Source organism: Vulpes lagopus, chromosome 3 (genome assembly GCF_018345385.1).
Source record: "Vulpes lagopus strain Blue_001 chromosome 3, ASM1834538v1, whole genome shotgun sequence".
Classification (NCBI taxonomy): Eukaryota; Metazoa; Chordata; class Mammalia; order Carnivora; family Canidae; genus Vulpes; species Vulpes lagopus.
Window position 1 is genome coordinate 113,985,242 of NC_054826.1, and position 15,933 is coordinate 114,001,174.

Consider the following 15,933-nt stretch of genomic DNA (forward strand, 5'->3'; position numbering starts at 1 on the left):
AAGGAAATTCTACTACACAAAAAGCTGGTTGGTAATTACAGGGTTGCTTTCCATCTGCGGGTGGCAGATGATCTATCTAATGCTGATCAGGTTAACTACTGATTGAGTGGCTTAATATTCCATTTCTGGGAGAGCCAAAGACTGTAATTAAGTTACGCCTCCATTTGGTGACACGGGACCTGCCACAAGTGACTCCATTTGGAGCCTGTTGTCCTGTTTTTAACAAGTCAAACAGAAACTTCTGAGTGAAGCTTCTCATGGTCGCCCTATTTAAAAATGTCAGTGTGCCTCCCTTCACCTTCTTCCTTTCAAATCTTTCCTGATGGACATTTCTCCTTAGCACTCATCAGCGTCTGACATACAGTCATAGAATCTATTTCTTGATCTCATTCACTATATCCCTCATGTAGAGGGTAAGCTCCATGAACACAAGGTATGTTGTCTATTTTGTTCGGTTCTCTATCTCCAGTACCTCCAATGGTACTCAGCATGTATTTATTAAGACCTCAAGACATATTTGAGCTTGTTATATATATGAATGAATGAATGAATGAATGAATGAGTGAATGAATGGGAGTTATTACCAGGGTCCACAGAAGTCTGACCATGGAGGGATTTGTCCACCAGTTGCTGGAGCTTGGTCTCTATCTTGTGAAGCCTAAGCACTAGAAATCTTTTAGGCTTATACTCAAACCTGCCCCAGGTTAGCAGGAAACCTCCTACCTCCCTCTCTGGGTCTCCCATTGCCCCATCTCCATAAATTGATCAGGAACTTCTGAGAATTCTTTTTGTTTGTTTTTTAAATAAGCATTCCTCAGCTTTGGTATTTATACATTATTTTTATTAAAGTATAATTAACACACAGTATTATATTGGTTTCTGGTGTACAATATGATTCAACATTTCTATACCTTGCTCAGTGCTCTTCATGATAAGTGTACTGCTAATCCCTGTTTCACTCATCCTCCCACCAACTTCCCCTCTGGGAACTATCTGTTTGATCTCTGTTTTTTTTTTTTTTTTTTGGTCTGTCTGTTCTTTTTCTTTGTTTATTCATTTGTTTTTTCTCTTAGATTGCACCTATGAATGAAATCATATGGTATTTGTCTGATTTATTTTGCTTAGCATTATATCCTCTAGGTCCATCCATGTTTGTTGCAAATGGCAAGATTTCATTCTTTTTATGGCTAATATTCCATGCAAATATATACCCCACGTCGTCTTTATCCATTCCTCTCTGGATGGACACTTGGGCTGCTTCCAGATCTTGGTTATCATAAATAATGTTTCAATAAACATAGGGTTGCATTATCTTTTCAAATTAGTGTTTTCATTTTCTTTGGGTAAACACCCAGTAGTGGAATTACTGGATCATAGAATGATTCTGGTTTTAACTTTTTGAGAAACCTCCATAGTGTTTTCCATAGTGGCTACACCAGTTTGCACTCCCACCAACAGTGCATGAGGGTTCCTTTTGTTCCACACCCTCACCAACATCTGTTTTTTCTTGTCTTTTTTAGCACATTTTCATATGTCTGTTGGCCATTTGTGTGTGGGAATACTCTTGTCAAAGGTGTATGAGGGGAGAATGGGAAGGGGAGCCACAATAGCCCTGACTGGCCTGGCTAGTACTCAGATGCTTTACTGTCCATTCTAGCTGGATGACTTGCCTTGGTTGATTTTATTTGTGTGGTTCTCAGCCTACAGACTGTAAGACAGGGTTAATTAACTAAGGTTTTCAATGACAATACATGGATCTCATTTGGATCCTGATTCAAACAAACTTTAAATTCTGAGATAACTAGAGTAATTCTCACACTGTCTGAATATTTGATAAGAAGTTATCTTTCATTTTGTTAAATAGGACAATAGTATTGTGGTTATGTTTTATTTAAAAAGAAACCTCTATCTTTTAGAAATTCATAATGGATTATTTATGGATGAGCTAATGTAATACATGGGACTGGCTTCACAGGGCAGGGAGTGGTGAGAGTAAGATTGGTGGTGACAAGTACTCAAGTTGAGTGACAGGTACATTGGGGCACACAAGCCATTTTCTCTGTTTTTGCATTCAAAATTTTTCAAATAGAAAGTTAAAAAATAGAATCATTTGGGGACCTTTTAAAACATACACATATCTGGACTGCACCCTGAGTGATTCTGAATTCATTGATCTGGGTTGAGCCTAGCATCAGTACTGTTAAAAAACTCCCAATGGAATTTTAACGTGTAACCTGGGATAAGAAATGCTAATGGAGTACAAGTTCTTTATCATATCCTTGAAACTACCCTGGGATGGGCACTATTCACCCATTCTACAGATGAAGACACTAAGTTCTAATAGTGGACTCACAAATTTGAGGAATCCAAGATTTGAGGGGTGAGCGAGGGCTCGTGGGCAGTGTGGTATGGCGATTTAGACCTGAGGTTTGCAAACTTTTCCTGTAGAGGGCCAGATAATAAATATTTTTGTCATTGCTGGCCACATATGGTCTCTGTTGCAACTATTTAACTTGGCAATTATAGTAAAAGTAGCCAGACAATAGCAAAAGAATGGGTGTGACGGTGAGCCAGTAACACTGTATTTGTGAGAACAGGCAATGGGCCAGTTTCCTGAACCCCAGTTTAGACCACAGACATTGAGCTTAGGTGTACCTGAGCCCATGTGCTCTTTCATCTACCTGCTAGCTGGTCTTGTAGCAATCTCCACCTTCATGAAGGCGGCATCATAATTGTACATACTGATGTAGGAAATGTTGGGGTTTGGAACCGACAGCCAAGAAAGAATTCTTGAGATGTCTTTGATGCAAAAAGGTGTGTTTATTAAAGCATGGGGATGGACCTGTGGGGCAGAAAGAGCTGCACTGGGGTCAGGAGGGATGGTCAATTATATACTTTTCAAGTTGGGAGAAGGTTAGGGACAGCCTGTGTCTCTAAGGAATCTTGGAAGCAAGGTCCCCAGGACCTTGATGGGGCTAGCTATTGTTAGGAAAAGATCATTTATTACTGTCTAGTAAAGCCTCAGTCATGAGACCCTTCAGATGTATATTGGTAACTCATATGCTAGGGAGATGATTGCTAACATATATCTTGGTGGGGGTAGAGATAAAAGAAGTTTCCAAAGGAAACAGGAGTGCCTGGTCCCTGCTATCAGTTTCAAAAACCTGTTTTGCAACCCCTAATCAAAAATCTGATTCTGTTCTCTGTTGCAGCCTCACCCGACCCCTCCTGAGGCAGGACTCAATTGGACGATGGAGAGTAGAGGGTATCAGGGTGGGGGGTGGGGAGGGGCTCTGCTAATGTCTCAAAATATTTTTCACAGCATCCATTTTTTAAAAGAATGTTTTATTTATTTATTTTAGAGAGCTCTCACATGAGAGCAGGGGGAGGGGTTGGGGGTAGGGGCAAAGGGAAAGAGAGAGGGACAAGCAGACTCTGCACTGAGTTTGGAGCCCCATGTGGGACTCAGTCTCCTGACACATGAGATCATGACCTGAGCTAAAACCAACACTCAGACGTTTAATCGATTTTGCAACCCAGGCGCCCCTGTTCACTGCATCCGTTTTGCAGTGGGCACTAGAGAGGCACTACATCATTGTGGTTAGGTGCATGGATTCTGTAACTAGGTTGCCTGCCCCCAAATGTGGGGCGATGCTCGGGTGGAAGCTGGTGGCCCAGGCATTGAAAGGATTCACCCAAGGCAGAACAAAGGAGACACTGAACTCTAGGAAACAAACTGAGGGTTGCTAGAGGGAAGAGAGGTGAGGGATGGGATAACTGGGTGATGGGCATAAAGAGGGCATGTGATGCAATGAGCACTGGGTATTATATGCAACTGATGAATCACTAAATTCTACCTCCAAAACTATAAAACACTATATGTTAACTATAACTATAACTATAACTAAATTGAGCTCAAATAAAGAATTTTAAAAATAAATAAATAAATAAATAAAGCCTCTATACCTATTAGCTGTGTGATGCTGGGCAAATGATTTAACCTCTCAGTGCCTTATTTTATACTCATTAAATGAGGGGTACAATAGTACTATTCCTACCTCATAATTTGTCAAAAGAGATGTGATGGTATGAAAAGCACTAGACCAGTGCCTGGCACATGAGAAGCACATTTAGCTATAAGTACTTATAAATTTTAGTGCCAGAATTGGTCACAATTCTCTATATTTTAGGCAAAAAAAATTTACATTAGGTCAATTTTTAGAAACTTCAGGTAGTTTGACAAACATATTTGGCAAATACCAAGTGTTTATTCATTCCTTCATGTATTTGTTTGTGTCACTCATTCATTTTCTTACCATAAATGACAAGTGCTAGGACTACAGCAGTCAACAAAGAAGTTAAGATCCCTATAAATTTAATCTGAAGGTGTGACCTAGAATATACTGCTATCGGTCTTCTTATGTAAGACACTCATATAGTCTATGCTACACAGAGAAACAGCTCTATGCCTGAGGAGTACTTAGGAAGATCTGAGGATGTGATTCTATGCTCTAAATTGTTAAAGAAGACATAATTAGGGAAAGTGGAGCTTACAGAAGGGCAGCTTCTGACCCAGACCATTCTAACAATTAAAAATAGTAAAGAAAAAAAAAAGAAAGAAAAAGAAAGAGAAGGAAAGAAAGACAAAAAAGAGAGAAAGGAAGGAAGAAAAAAAAGGAAAGAATTAGGAAGGAAATCATGCCATAGATCTAAAATGTATTTTTATACTTTTATAGGATATATGTGATATATTTCATATTATTAAGAAAATCAGAACACTGAACAGTATGCATTAGCTGACTCCATTTATGCTTAAAATTGTACGTTTGAGGGATCCCTGGGTGGCGCAGCGGTTTGGCGCCTGCCTTTGGCCCAGGGCGCGATCCTGGAGACCGGGGATCGAATCCCACGTCGGGCTCCCGGTGCATGGAGCCTGTTTCTCCCTCTGCCTGTGTCTCTGCCTCTCTCTCTCTCTCTATCATAAATAAAAAATAAAAATTAAAAAAAAATTTAAAAAAAATTGTACGTTTGAATGTGCATATATAGGAATTTTCAATATGTGTAAGAATTCATTTCAAACTGTTAATAGTAGCTTCTTCAGAAAGGATTATGAGAGATTTTATTTTGTACTTAACATATTTTTATTATATTGTTTGGAATTTTTACAAATGTTACTTATAAGTTTTAAAAGAAATATTTACTGTTGAGAAAATTTTTTCAAGTATCAAATGGGGATGTGAATGGGAAGTGAGTGTCCCATCATAAGGGGCATTCAAGCAGGAGCTGGAGGAGCATGAAGCAGACGCTGTGATGGAGAATTGGACCAGTCATCTCTGTGGCCCAAAGGCTCACCCTAGGACTTTGGATTGGGACTCATCTCTGCAAAAGTCTCACCTATTGTCTGGGGGAGCCCGTGGGCTCAAGTGACTGGCCTGGGAATAGGATTCTTGTTGTTCTGAGTGGGGCCCTGCTTTGAGCTATCCCTGTGCAGTTTACACAGGGGCTGAGGGTAAGCTAACACTTTGCCTCTTCCAGTGCCCTGTCAAGCTGTGGGCACTGCTTGGGAGGCCGTGGGCCTGCTCAGGCCATGTTCTCTATACATAAACTGGCTGGGCAGGGAAGGGTGGGGAATGGAGTAATAACATGGTGCCCTGCCACCGGTGTTGATAAGGGCTCCTGTTCTTTGTACCCCTGAAGGACAGCCATGAAGCTGCTATGGATGGCCCTGCTGCTAGTGGCCATTTGCGTCTCCACTGTCCAGGGCTTGCCAGAGGAGGATTTTAGGGAAGCCAGCATCAACATATCCCAGCCCTTGCATATCGTGGAGGAAGGCAACCTGTTAGTGCTAACACCTCCTGGCCTAATCCAGATGCTGAACCAGACTCGTTTCCTCATGGTGCTTTTCCGTGAGTATCCCTGACTCCTGGGTGGCAGGCGATGGGGAGGGGACAAGATCTGCCTCCTTGCTCCTGGTAGCCAGAGGAGTTTTATATATTGCTAACCACACAAGAACACGTTATTGACATACTTAAAAATAATATGTATATACTATCATTCCCAATTTCCAGATGAGAATCCTGAGGTCCAGGGAGGTTAAACAATTTGCAAGATACTACGTTTCCACTTTAGTCTTGATTTATATGTTGCTCCTCAATCTCACTGAAGGTAAAAAGCCAAGATTTATTCTTAGGTATCTTTACATTCTGAAACTCAACTTTCCTCTTTGTAAAATGGGCATGAGCATCATGACCATACTGAATTGTTGTAAAGGTTAGATGAGATAGTATGTCAAGTAGCTGGAACACAACCAGAGAACAATAAATGATGGCAGGTACAGGCAAGCTCTTGAGCAAAGATTTACAGATCACCATGTGTATCTGAAACCTGCTCACAAGTGGGAACCACAGACCCTGTGCTACACCTGCTCCCACTTGCAAGGATTGCAAGGGTGCAGAAGGCAGATGAGAACACCAGATTCTAGAATCCTGTGGAGCCTTTTCTGGGAAGTGTCTGGCTATATCAGTCCCCAAGACCTGCTTCCAGGATGTACCTGACCTGACTAGCAGGCCTGGAGGCCAAGCAGGGCCTGAGTTTCCAGAGCTAGGCAAGGTGGGGCAGGGTGGGTGCGGCCCCTTCTTGGTTTCTGCCCCTTTCCATGCACCCCTCCCCTGGCATCCTCCTCCCTTCTTCTTGGTTGCTGCTCTGGTGGCCTTTTCTTCCCTCTGTCAGTTTTCTTTCCTTGAACCCAGACCCCTCACGGGCTTCCTGTTCTCTCCAGTCTGACCAATGCATTTACTGGGATGAAGTTCAGCTTTAGAGGTTCATGGCCCTCGGCTCAAATGCTGGGCTCTGTCACTTATGGGCCACGTGGCCTTGAGCAGGTGACCTTGATCACTCTGAGCTTCTCTTTACTTGGATGTGAAATGGAGAATTTGATAATACGATATAATTCCTGGGGTGCTTAGCACAGTGCCTGGTGCATGATAAGAGCTTAAGAATGTATTGGCTGTCATTCTCTTTATCATCATCATTAGATTCCTCCCATCTGCACAAAAGCATTAATGATTTTTCCCTTGCAGGTTGTTGTGGTGATGAAAATGGGCTCAAATATGCAGTCATTAGTGCGTAGGGAGCATTCATTGGGCTGAAACTGTTATGATTGCATCCTGATTCACCCCACTTTTACTCAGCTCTGCTCAGTGCCAGGCCTTGGACGGACCCTATGGGAGCCCCAGAAAACAGGGGCCTTGGTTTCTGCTCTCAAAGACTTTGTAGTGGAAGCCAGGAATGTCACAAAATATGAGAAACTCTTTACAACAATATTCATGCCATTAGGATAGTCTAAATTGTATACATTGGGGGCCTTATGGAAAGTGATAGCTTGGACTTGTCCTTAGAAATGGTTCTTCTGGCGGCAAACCAGCTGAGAAGCCTCCTCGGGCTTGGATCCTGCATCCTTGTATCCAAGAATGCACACAGGCCTCCATGCCAATGCAAATGCATCTTGAACCTTGAAGTTTGGCCTGAAGTGAGAGAAATCTTTGCTATTTGGCCACCCAGTGACGCCCAGTGATGGGCAATCTTTAGCCAGAGCAGTGGAGTAAGCACTTTGGAAATCTATCATTGTTGATATCAATAATTATCAAAGACCACATGCCAAGTGCTGGTAAATCCTAAAGTGTTTTTTTAAACTTGAATCACCCACACACTTTTAAAGTCTGTAAATGATATCAAAGTTTGGGGTAAAGTCCATGGGTTTGGGAGTCAGGCAAGCCTGAGTGTGACACCCAATACTGCTATGACCTAGACTTATGGCTTTGGGTCTTTGTGTCTCACTTACATCTCCAGAGTAGGAATAAGATAAATGGCGGAGTCATAATGAGGATTGACTGAGAGTATCTATGAAGGATCTGGCACTTGGACTCAGTAAATGAGTCCTGATCCTCCTGTGGCCCTGGGGCACAAAACCGATCATAAACTTTCTATCAATTATGACTGAGTTCAACTTTAAGGAATAAAGAATCTGCTAATCATGACTTAAATCCAAGATTTATCTCCTGTACTCATATGTAGACCAGGGATAGGCAGTCAATGGCTGTCCAAGCAGCTTTATGGTCTCAAGGACACAGGCTCCTTCTGTCTTCTTGCTCCATAATACCTGACATGTTGTAGCTCATGGTCACAAGATGGCTGGGCACCTCTTGCATTGTATTGTGCATTTTTCTAGGGAAAAGGAGGGACAAGCAAATAGTAAAAGGACAAAATATGTGTCAGCCAAGTATATATCCCTTGAAAAAAACCAAAACTTTTCCAGAAGCCCCACCAGTGACTTCTGTTCTGTGTTAGAGAACATTCCAAGGCTAGAATGAGGCCATGGCTGTTCCCAACGGAGGCATCTGAAATGGTGAATGTTTCAGGTCTCTATCTCTATGGTCCAGGGGGCAAAGAGGTTGGGAATGGTTGATTCATAGCATTTGCCACAAGATTCAAGGTTGTAGGCTAACTTAAAGGTGCCAAATATCTTATTGGTTTTTTGCATATTATAGTTCTATTTTTAATGGTAGATGAATGAAGTCCTATAATGAAATAAATTCAAAGATTCATTGTCCGCTTTTGCACCCAAATGCTTTCATTGTTCTGATTTTTTAAAAAAATATATGTAGGGCAGCCCCAGTGGCACAGCGGTTTGGCACCGCCTGCAGCCTGGGGTGTGATCCTGGAGGCCCGGGATCGAGTCCCGTGTCGGGCTCCCTGCATGGAGCCTGCTTCTCCCTCTCCCTCTGTCTGTGTCTCTCTCTCTCTCTCTGTCTATAAATAAATAAAATCTTAAAAAAAAAATATATATATATATATATAGAGAGAGAGAGAGAGAGAGAGCATGAGCAAGCAGGAGGAGGGGCAGAAGGACATAGAGAATCCTAGGCAGATTCCATGCCCAGCATGTAGCCCAAGGTGGGGCTTAGCCTCACGATTCTGAGATCATGACCTGAACCGAGATCAAGAGTCAGACATTTAACCAACTGAGCCACCTGGGCACCCCTCATCATTCTGATTTTGATTATATATATTTTTTTATTTTTTTTACTACATATTTTAAAGATCACTGTGTTAGGGGAAGTAAGTGCTATACAAACTCCCAAATCTAAGTTTGTAAAGGTTGATTTCTTAAATCTTAGTCTCAGGCAGGTCTGCAGAGGAGCTTTGCTCCATATAGTCATTCAGGCACCCAGTCTCCTTCCATCAAGTGACTCAAGCATTCCTTAAGGCCTAGAGTACTCTACTGAGTCCTCTGCCTCCAGCCAGTAAATGGATTGAAAGATAGAGGACATGCTTCTGGGCCAGGCCAGCCCTGGGAATGGTGCATTCACATCAGTGTTACTTGAAGTGTGGTCTGTGGACCAGCAGTGCCAGCATCACTTAAAAGCTCATTGGGATTGCAAAATACCAGGCCTTGCTCTAGACCTACTGGGTAAGAGTCACAGTTGAGTCACATGGACATTATAGGGTAAGAAGCATGTGTAACACCACTTCTGCCCATGTTTCATTGGCCACAGCTCTGTAAGAGAGGCTGGGAAATGAAGTCCAGCAGTGTAAATGAAGAGGAAAAAGAAACAGGGTTTGGGGAACACATGGCATTATCTGCCTTAATCACACTGTACCTCATAGAAGCCTTGAAACAGCCTTTGATTCTAAGACAACCTGAAGCTGAGGTGGCTGAGAGGCAGCCAGGTGGTGTGAGCTCTTTCCAGACACTGAGCCAACAGAAATAGGTTTCTTTTCTGGGCAGGAATGTCAACAATTGTTTCCTGCAATGGGTTGACTTTATGGACTGTTTGCTCCGGTTAATGTTCCAAGGACACTAGGTTCCCAAATCCAATAGGCACTTGTCAGTCCTCACCTTCCTTGATCTCTCTGCACCCCCAAACTGAGACCCTCTGCCCATTCTCGTCTGGTTTCCTTTGATCTCTCTGGCTCACTTCTCAGTTCTTTATGCCTCCTCTTCTTTCCCATAACACTGAAATCAAGGATGTAACAGGCAGTCCATGGATTGAAGATGGCCAGCAGGTAGGTTATGTTTGGGTCACACAGTGTTTTAAAAATGGAAACATTTCACAGTTAAAGTGGAATTTACATCTGCTTTTGAAGAAACAGAAGATCTAGAGGCACAGGCCCACATTCTTGCAATGTAACAACTGGCTGGAACTGAGTCATGATTTTCCCTTTTGACCTGAAAACATTCTGTCAGTTTGTCACATCCCTGCCCAGCCAACCCCACACAGTCACACTCCTTGCCTCACCACTGCAGCATGAGTCTGTGTCCCCTTGTCTGAAAATCAGGTCTTCAACAGCGTGGTTGCCCTGGGTCCCAGAGCCTCCTCAGCTGGCTTGTGCAGTCACTTCATACAACATCGAACAAAAACATTCTTTTTGTGCCTTTAACCTTGATAGTTCCCAGAAGGGAAAATCCGATTGGGTCATTTTTGCTTCTATCCAATATAGAGCATGCCTGATACATAAAATTCCATCAAAATAGTTCCAAGCTTCTGATCTCCATCTAGCCCAGTCTCTTAATGGTTTCTTTCATTGTACCAGGGTGCATGCTGGATTTGCCTTCAAGCCTATGAAACAAGACCTTGTGTGTGTGTGGTGGGGGTGATCTGGTTTGGGACATTCTCTTTACACAAGCCTGTGAGCAGGGCAGGTGTTTCTACTTTGCTGATTGACTCCTCTAGCTGATTCTACATGTCCCTCATCCACTCTAGGAAAGGGGCCACCACTTACGAATCGGTTTCATGGTTTCTTCGGGGAAGAGCTGAGAATCCTGCAGCTCTACTCTGCCTGCTATAGAATCTTAAGATAGGACAGCCCAGGTGGCAGTGCGGTTTAGTGCCGCCTGTAGCCCAGGGTGTGATACTGGAGATGCGCAATCAAGTCCCACATCAGGCTCCCTGCATGGAGCCTGCTTCTCTACCTGCCTGTGTCTCTGCCTCTCTCTGTGTGTGTGTGTGTGTGTGTGTGTGTCTCATGAATAAATAAATAAAATCTTTTTAAAAATTAAAAAAAAAGAATTGTAAGCTAATGGTTTGCCCAGGTCAGACATCCAAGAAGGATATCCATCTTCTCTTTTTTGCTGTGGTCCTAATCTCTGATCCTGGACCCTCAATGTTGAAGGACTTAGAGCCACACACTTTGCATGACACAATGCACATTTACCCTTCCAAAAATGATGCAGCAGGTAGACAAGAAGGAAGAACCTATCCTCCCCACATGAGAAAGCAAATCTCTGCCCAGTGGCTGCTCTGTTTTAATTAGGGCAAAAGGGGGGAAATCCATGGCTCTTTGGGGCTTTAACTGACATCTTATAACTCAGGGATTGACACTGAACCTGGGGCTACAGAGAGATCCAAACAATTTTACATTCTTTTTTTTTTTTTTAAGATTTTATTTATTTATTTATTCGAGAGAGAGAGAGAGGGAGAGAGAGAGAGAGAGAGAGAGAGAGAGACAGAGACACTGGCAGAGGGAGAAGCAGGCTCCATGCAGGGAGCCTGACATGGGACTTGATCCTGGAGCTCCAGGATCAGGCCCTGGGCTGGAGGCAGCGCTAAACCACTGAGCCATCAGGGCTGCCCTCAATTTTACATTCTTTAATGACATTCAATGACAACCAATTTGAATACTTAAAATTTATTTATTTATTTTTTAACAGATTTTTTTTAAATTTTTATTTATTTATGATAGTCACACAGCGAGAGAGAGAGAGAGAGAGAGAGAGAGAGAGGCAGAGACATAGGCAGAGGGAGAAGCAGGCTCCATGCACCGGGAGCCCGACGTGGGATTCGATCCCGGGTCTCCAGGATCGCGCCCTGGGCCAAAGGCAGGCGCCAAACCGCTGCGCCACCCAGGGATCCCTGAATACTTAAAATTTAAAGCATTCCCACTAGCCCTATTTCAACACTAAGCACCAACAGAGATTTTGTTATCTAAAGGAGACACTCAGGCTCATTACATTTGAATATCTGATTTCTTCCAATACACAACTGAAATCAAAATGAGTTCTCAAAAACTGGCCGGCCTTCTAAAGTGACCTTTGGAAAAACTCATCAGTTGGGGAAAGCATTATAAACGTTTTTCTCCCCCCGCCCCCCCAGGAATCAATAGGCTCTTTACAAAAAACAATTTTTCCAATATTGTCCCAAGGACATGCTGCATAGTACCTCTCTCAAATCCTTAGCTGCTGCCCACTTTCTTAGCTCTCTGAGGGCTCCAGGCTCAAGAGCCAATGACCAGTAGGACTTTTCTCTTGCGTGTTCCTGACTTGGCATGTCTCAAATGCCACATGTATTTTAAACAGCACTCAGCACTTTTAGTTTGCTCCCTACAACTTGCTTTTTCTCATGCCCTGCCTTAGCTGACAGCACTTCTGTCTACCCAGTGTCAAAATCAGAAATCTCAAGATCATTCTTGAGTCTCTGTTCTCCCATCCAACTCATCACCAGGTTCTGTTGATACCACCTCCTTAAGCCCTTTGCAATCTTCAGTTTTCCCACCCCCTTACCACTGCCTTTGTTCTGGCCAGTGTTCCCAACCTGAAATACTATAGCACCCCCTAGAGCATCTGCCCACTTCCTCTGATGCTGTCCCTATAGTGCACCCAGAGATATTTTTTTCTAAAATGCCAAGTCTGATCAGGTTACTTCCTGATTAAAAATCCTCAGTGGTTCTCTAAGACCCCAAACTCCTTAACATGGCTACAGTGTCCTCCACTGGATCTAGCTTCAGCCAACTTCCCCACTTTATTTGAGAGCTATGCTTTAGCTCCTGAGTAGTTTGTGGTTGTGATAGGCCACACTGGCTTCAGCCTCAGGGCCTTTGCACTTAAAATTTCCTCTGCCCATAGTGTCCTTCCTACACTTCCTCACCTGGATTGTGAGGTTTATTTATTTTTTTTTAATTTTTATTTATTTATGATAGTCACAGAGAGAGAGAGAGAGAGGCAGAGACACAGACAGAGGGAGAAGCAGGCTCCATGCACCGGGAGCCCGACGTGGGATTCGATCCCGGGTCTCCAGGATCGCGCCCTGGGCCAAAGGCAGGCGCCAAACCGCTGTGCCACCCAGGGATCCCGCTTGTGAGGTTTAAACTTATGAAGCCACTTTGTCAGGAGGCTGTGTCCACCCTTACTCCCACTTGCACTAGCTAGCAGGTCCTCCCATGCTAACGCAACCCTCTGTACACTTCCGTTCATCAGTTCATCACACTGTATTGAACTGCTTTCAAATTTCTGGGCTCCATGGTGGGGTACCAGGGCCAAATCTCATTCATGTCTTGATTACTAACATCTGGCATTGTGCTTAGTAGGCCTGCATGAGATGCTGAAAGAATGAATGACTGAAATGAGCCCATTATGTTGTGCATGAGTGAGGCAAGGAGAAAAGGGTAAGCTACCTTTAATGGGGAGAAGTCAAAGTGAGGTTTATCAAGAGCTGTCTCTAGGGTCATTTAATAAGTACCTCTAAAGCAGAGAGGCAAGAATTCTGGGAGCAGGTTAGATGATTTCAGGGCAAGATTAAGGGTTCTCCACCTATATCATCATAATGGTTAATATTTTGGGGGCACTTCTGTGCCAGAACTTTGCACATCTTAGGACCCACAGATGGCTGTCCTTGCAGGAGCTCTCAGCCTCCCAGCAGAGGACTCCCTGCCTATCCACAGCCCACTGGGTTCCACTCTGCCCAAGCAACAATGTACATCAGAATTGTTCCCATACCCCAATCAAGCTGGCATTTCCAGTTGGCCAGGGCAGGACGTAGGTACCAAGACCTCAGAGGTGTATACATTCATTCCACCTTTACAGACTTGGTTTGCAGAGCCCCAGAGTTAAAACCGATTTGTAAGTTTTAAAAAGAAACCAGAAAGCAGGACTGAAAATCATAAAGAGTGGATTTGTCTCTACAGATTCTCCCTATTCTGACGGAAACCACCCAGAGCAGGGGAGATGGAAAACCCACCCCATCTCTCCCCTCCAGGAAAAAAGGAAACTTTTTTAGACCAACTTACCCATGTGGTCCATCAGAGCCTGAATCTGGGGGTCAGACAGCCTCGGAATTGAGTCTTAGCCTAACCACATACTAGCTGTAAGACCTCTGGCTTCTGTTTCTTTTTCTTTAAGATTTTATTTATTTATTTGAGAGAGAGATAGCAAGAGAGCATGAGTGGGGGGTGGAGAGAGAGAGAAGCAGATTCACCACTGAGCAGAGAACCCAACATGGGGCTCAATCCCAGGACCCCGGCATCATGACCTGAGCCAAAGGCAAATGCTTAACAACTGAGCCACCCAGGTGTCCTGGGCTTCTGTTTCTTGTCTGTAACATTCCTCACCTGGAATGATAGGTAACTCAGAGGTTGTTTCAAGGATTAACCAGGATAATGCAGGTAACACTTCACAATATGGTTGGCACAGTAAGTGCTCGATAACTTGTCATTGTTGTTACCTTGTATCATTACTGTCACCATCACCATCATCACCGTCATCATCGTCATCAGCCATCTGGCTGCTTTGGACAAAATCTCAGTCATCCTTGACTCCTCTCATTCACTCATACTTCACATCTAATCTCTCATCTCCTCCCATCTATCCAATCTATCACCTTTCATCTCCTCCAAAATCCCTCAGACTCTGACCACTTCCCACTCCTTCCACTGCCAGTACCCCGGCTGAAGGCAGTACTGTCTATCACCTGGATTATTACAGAGGCCTCCAACTGGTCTCCCTGGATCCACTCTTTTTCCCTTTTACTCTAGTGTTCATATAACATTAAGTACAGTCCAGGTACAAAGTAAGTAGGATCATATCTAATTCTGCCCCAAACCCTCCAGTATCTTTTCACAACCCTCAGAGAGAGGAGCCAAAATCTATTAGTGGCCAGTAAGGCCCTATATTGTCTGACCCCCAGGTCCTTCATTCTGCTTCAGGCCAAATGGACTTCTTGTCATTCCTCAAACATGCTGCACATACTCCCACCTCAGGGCCTTTACACTTATGGGAACCGTAAGTGCCTGGAAACTCTCTCCCCCCAGATATCCACATAGCCTCTGTCCCTCCATCTCCCTCACCTCCTTCAGTCTTTATTAAAATGTTTCTTCTCCATGAGGCCTCCTTTGGTCTCCCTACTTAAACTCAATCCTCCTAACACTCCTAACTTCCAGCTCTGCTTCTTTTGTCTCCATAGCACTTAGCATCTTATATAGTATATATTTTACTTATTTATTTTCTGCCTTCTCCAACAATAGCAGGGATGTTGATCTGTTGATTGTTAAATCCCCAGTACCTAGAATAGTGTCTGGCACATGGTAGATTCCAGAAAAGATTTGTTGAATGAATTATGAATAATTGGATGGATGGATGGATGGATGGATGGATGGGTGGATAAATCTCAATTACTGTTATTGTTAGATCCTATCCAGCTAGCTTTAGGATCCCAGCATTCCCGTTGTCACAGCCTATTTCTCTCACTTTCATTCTAGCTACTCAGGAGCACTGGATTGTGTGTGGAAGCTCTAAAAGTTCCACCATTTGGACAATCATTCCATGTGTTTTTCTTGCTCTCAGCTGCTTGCCTTAGGGACTCTGCTTTGGACACAATGTCAACCAGCAACCCTGAGCCAGGCAGGACTAAATCCACAAGGAAGCCAAGGGATGAGGCCTGAGGGCTAGAGCAGCTGGCAATAGGCCAGAGCCTGCTGGTGATGATGGATGGGGGGTATGAAAGACAATGATGGTGACAAAGCAGGCAGTGGAGAGGCAAAAAGTAGCATTTCCTATGCATTGATTGGAAATTTAATGAAAAGAATCATTCACTTTCGTGTTCCATTGCAGGAACAGGTGTGCTGACTGACTGGTGGGGCATGTGCCAGTTGTCCTGGAGCTGG

General features: G+C 43.7%; 1 protein-coding gene across 1 annotated transcript in view; it reads left to right on the top strand.

The window, feature by feature from the left end:
* Positions 1-15,933, top strand: part of PDILT (protein disulfide isomerase like, testis expressed) — a 42,263-nt gene continuing 26,330 nt past the window's right edge. The window contains exons 1-2 of the mRNA XM_041750284.1: positions 1-27; positions 5,698-5,906. Coding sequence (XP_041606218.1) covers positions 5,705-5,906 — 202 coding nt within the window. The 5' untranslated portion in view covers positions 1-27; positions 5,698-5,704. The remainder of the gene's footprint in view (positions 28-5,697; positions 5,907-15,933) is intronic.